Source organism: Sciurus carolinensis, chromosome 19 (assembly GCF_902686445.1).
Source record: "Sciurus carolinensis chromosome 19, mSciCar1.2, whole genome shotgun sequence".
NCBI classification, from domain to species: domain Eukaryota; kingdom Metazoa; phylum Chordata; class Mammalia; order Rodentia; family Sciuridae; genus Sciurus; species Sciurus carolinensis.
Genome location: NC_062231.1, coordinates 3,339,134 through 3,342,176, shown reverse-complemented (window position 1 = coordinate 3,342,176; position 3,043 = coordinate 3,339,134). Strand labels below are relative to the sequence as shown.

Sequence of the window (3,043 nt, the reverse complement as noted above, 5' to 3'; positions counted from 1 at the left end):
ACAATAACTCATTCAACACTCACCACGGGGCTGGCAGCATATTGGAGCTGGATCTTTCATTATGGGGCCTTAAGTTTTGAGAGGAAGGAGAGTGTCTTATTGTCCTTAAAGCATGATAATGCCTGAGGGCTTTCCTTTAGGAGAAAACTGGAATGTTTCTGATTGGTCATCCACTGTCACTGCAGCCAGTGAGACTTCTTGGTTCCTAAGACCTCAGGATACAGTCTGCTCTCAGCCAGAGAAGCTGCTTCTCTCTTCTAGACCTCCATGTGTCCAGAGAAGTTGAATTCACATAGTTTAATGGCTTACTTTGGTTTGTTAGCAAAATAATTTATTCCCCACAAATAATGCAAATGGAGAATAATCAATTTATGCTAATGCTTTACTCAGGAATTTAAAACACCTTCCCCCAAATTATTTACTAGGAGATTTTCAGAAAAAAAGAATTTACAGTAGTTAAGTACACCATTCTCACCAAAGGCTAGCACAGTACTTGGCTGGCTGCTGGCCTTCAACACAGAAAAAGCAACTGCATATGGGCCCATTCGCATCCGGTTGGGGCAGCCCAGAGCCTCCACTTTCTGACTCAGGAGGTGAGGGGCCTGCAGGGGCTCATCACCTGGCGGGCCAAGGCTCCACACACAGCTTGCTGGCTGCGCTGAGACAGGAGGCAGAGTTGGGATCCTTCAACCACTCTTTTATCTGGTTAGCTGACCAGAGTACTGTCTGGTGAACTTTATTCTTGGTCTAATGCTGGCAGATCATGATGTCACCCTGATGATCTCAGGAGAGACCTGTGCTCAGGTAGACTGGGCTCACTCTCACCTTCCGTCCATGTTCACTGCCAATATCCATGGCTCATCACTTCCTGTGTCCTTGTTAAGAACTAGTACACTTTACGCAACTGACCACACTCTTCACGTTCCTTGGTCTCCTGTATTTTCTCTTATAATCTCACTTCAGTATTTATTTTCATTTAAGTATGTCTTTTACGTTTTCAATTAAGTATTTCATAATTTCCTCCAGAAGAGTCTATTCTACAATGCAACTCAATTAAAGGCACCTAAATTTAGATTTTTCTTTTGTCTGCAGGAATCCCACTGACCAAATACATCATATAGTGCCACTGGGCTCTTGTGCCAAGAGGAGTCGTTGTGTGGATAATAATGTTCCTGAGTCTTGGAAAATGTGCTGTTGATGCTATGGAATGATTCACCACATGTTCACCTCAGCCTTTAGACAGGGAGCTGGGAATTTTTGAAGCCAAGAGATTCTCACTTCTTTCTTTTTTAACATTAAAGATCAAAGGAAAATTAAATCTGTTAAGCCTAGTACATCTACTGCCTCCTCCATCTGGCTAGAGGTGCTTGTTTCCTGCGTCTCATTATATTTTGGACAGATTAGCTTTCAGCCAGTCAGCAATCATGTCAGCCATTTCTTGGCTAAAATGGAGGATAAAAGCATGAGGTATTTTTTTCTCACAGAGTCGAATATCTCCTTCTGGAAAATCTTTCTTGATGTCTTCATAATACTTTTTTGGACACCAGCCATCTATGGTACCATAGTAAAATGTAAGCTTAGATAAATGTTCCTTTATGATTTCATCATCCCTCTTCACCACCTGCATCATTTCTTGGCCTCCAAGGTAGGCAGCATTAGCAAGGCAGAACGGTTGTAATATATTCGTCTGTAAAAATTCCGTCTTCAAGTTCATTGCTTGAAGGGCCATTCTGATTAACAAGGACTTGATTTTCTCGGGACATGGTATAAGTAATAAGTAGCCAGTGACATAGAGAGCATATCGAAACCAGCACAGAAGTGGAGTGGCAATCCTGCCTTTGGGTGATTCGGCCATTCTCTCAATGGTTGGGAACAGTAGGAAGGTGTGAATGACTGGAAGCTCGGGGGCACGCTTCAAGATCTGAAGAGCAATGTAGCTGCCTATTGAATGGCCAATGAGTATAAGCTTTACTTCCTTTGGCACATGGGTTCTCAGGAAAGCTAGTTTGTGTTCTATTTGACCATGTAGTCCATAGATGTCCTTAATTTCTTGAGCATTTGCATCCTCTGATGCTGTAAGAATCTTCGTGTCTTTGGGGGCCAAGGCATGCCCAGGAAAGCATTTGTTTGTCAAAGAGTACAAAGCCTTTGCAAATGGCACATAAAAAGAAGAAAAACCCGGGTTTCCAGGAATAATGAAAATAAGCAGTTTAGGTCTGCTGACATTTTGATCATTAAAGAGGTCACCCCCAGGGACCACATTTTAGAACCTGTGTTTCAACTCCACCACACAGAACAAATTCCTCATGTAAAGGGATTTCTTCCTTGATTTCTGAGCCCATTTCTGTCCACCCACAAGGCTTCAGCTCTGGCTCCTGGGGAGGCGTGGCCAAGATATCTTTAAAATTACTAACCCACAGGTTTTCTACATAAATAATATTTTGAATTGATTTATGGAGACAAGAGAAGGAAAAACAAGGATGTATAATAAAATTCTGGGGTTAGACTTTATCTTGGCCTATGTGAATATAAATATGAATTAATAAAGCTGAAATACAAAATAACCAGAGAATATAACACTATGTACTTTGAGAACTGATATAGCAACAAATTAAATTCATTATCATCTGACAAATAAATGGGAACAAAAAATGATCTACTTGAAATTATAATTTCTTATGAAAAATGTTTACAAATATTCATGGGTCACCAAATTAAAGGTCTAAATCAATTTTTTAAAAATTCCCTTTCAATTTTAATCTAAACGATACTCTGAGCTGTTGAGTATGGGTATACGTGAATCAATCATTAGGGCTAATAAAAAACTTAAGACACAAGTTGGCTATTTTGATATTCATCAAAATCACAGAAGCCTACTCACACACTGATACTGCATCTGAGGAATAGAAAGGCACTTACGTAGGCAGGTCACTTGGGGAGTCAGGGGACTTGAGCTGATCCTATACAGTTTTTAAAAAGGACATCTTTAACTCACCTCTCTGTAGGCCTTGAATTTTAGCATCTGTAAGGAGGTGACAAGATC

At 40.5% G+C, this 3,043-nt stretch overlaps 1 protein-coding gene across 1 annotated transcript; it reads right to left on the bottom strand.

Annotated features, from left to right (window-relative positions):
• Positions 1–1,367: 1,367 nt before the first annotated feature.
• On the bottom strand, positions 1,368–2,382 carry LOC124971087 (lipid droplet-associated hydrolase-like). Its single transcript, XM_047534826.1, is given in 2 exon segments — positions 1,368–2,248; positions 2,250–2,382. Coding segments are annotated over 2 exon segments (957 nt in total). The 5' UTR covers positions 2,343–2,382; the 3' UTR covers positions 1,368–1,384.
• Between the last annotated feature and the right edge of the window lie 661 nt (positions 2,383–3,043).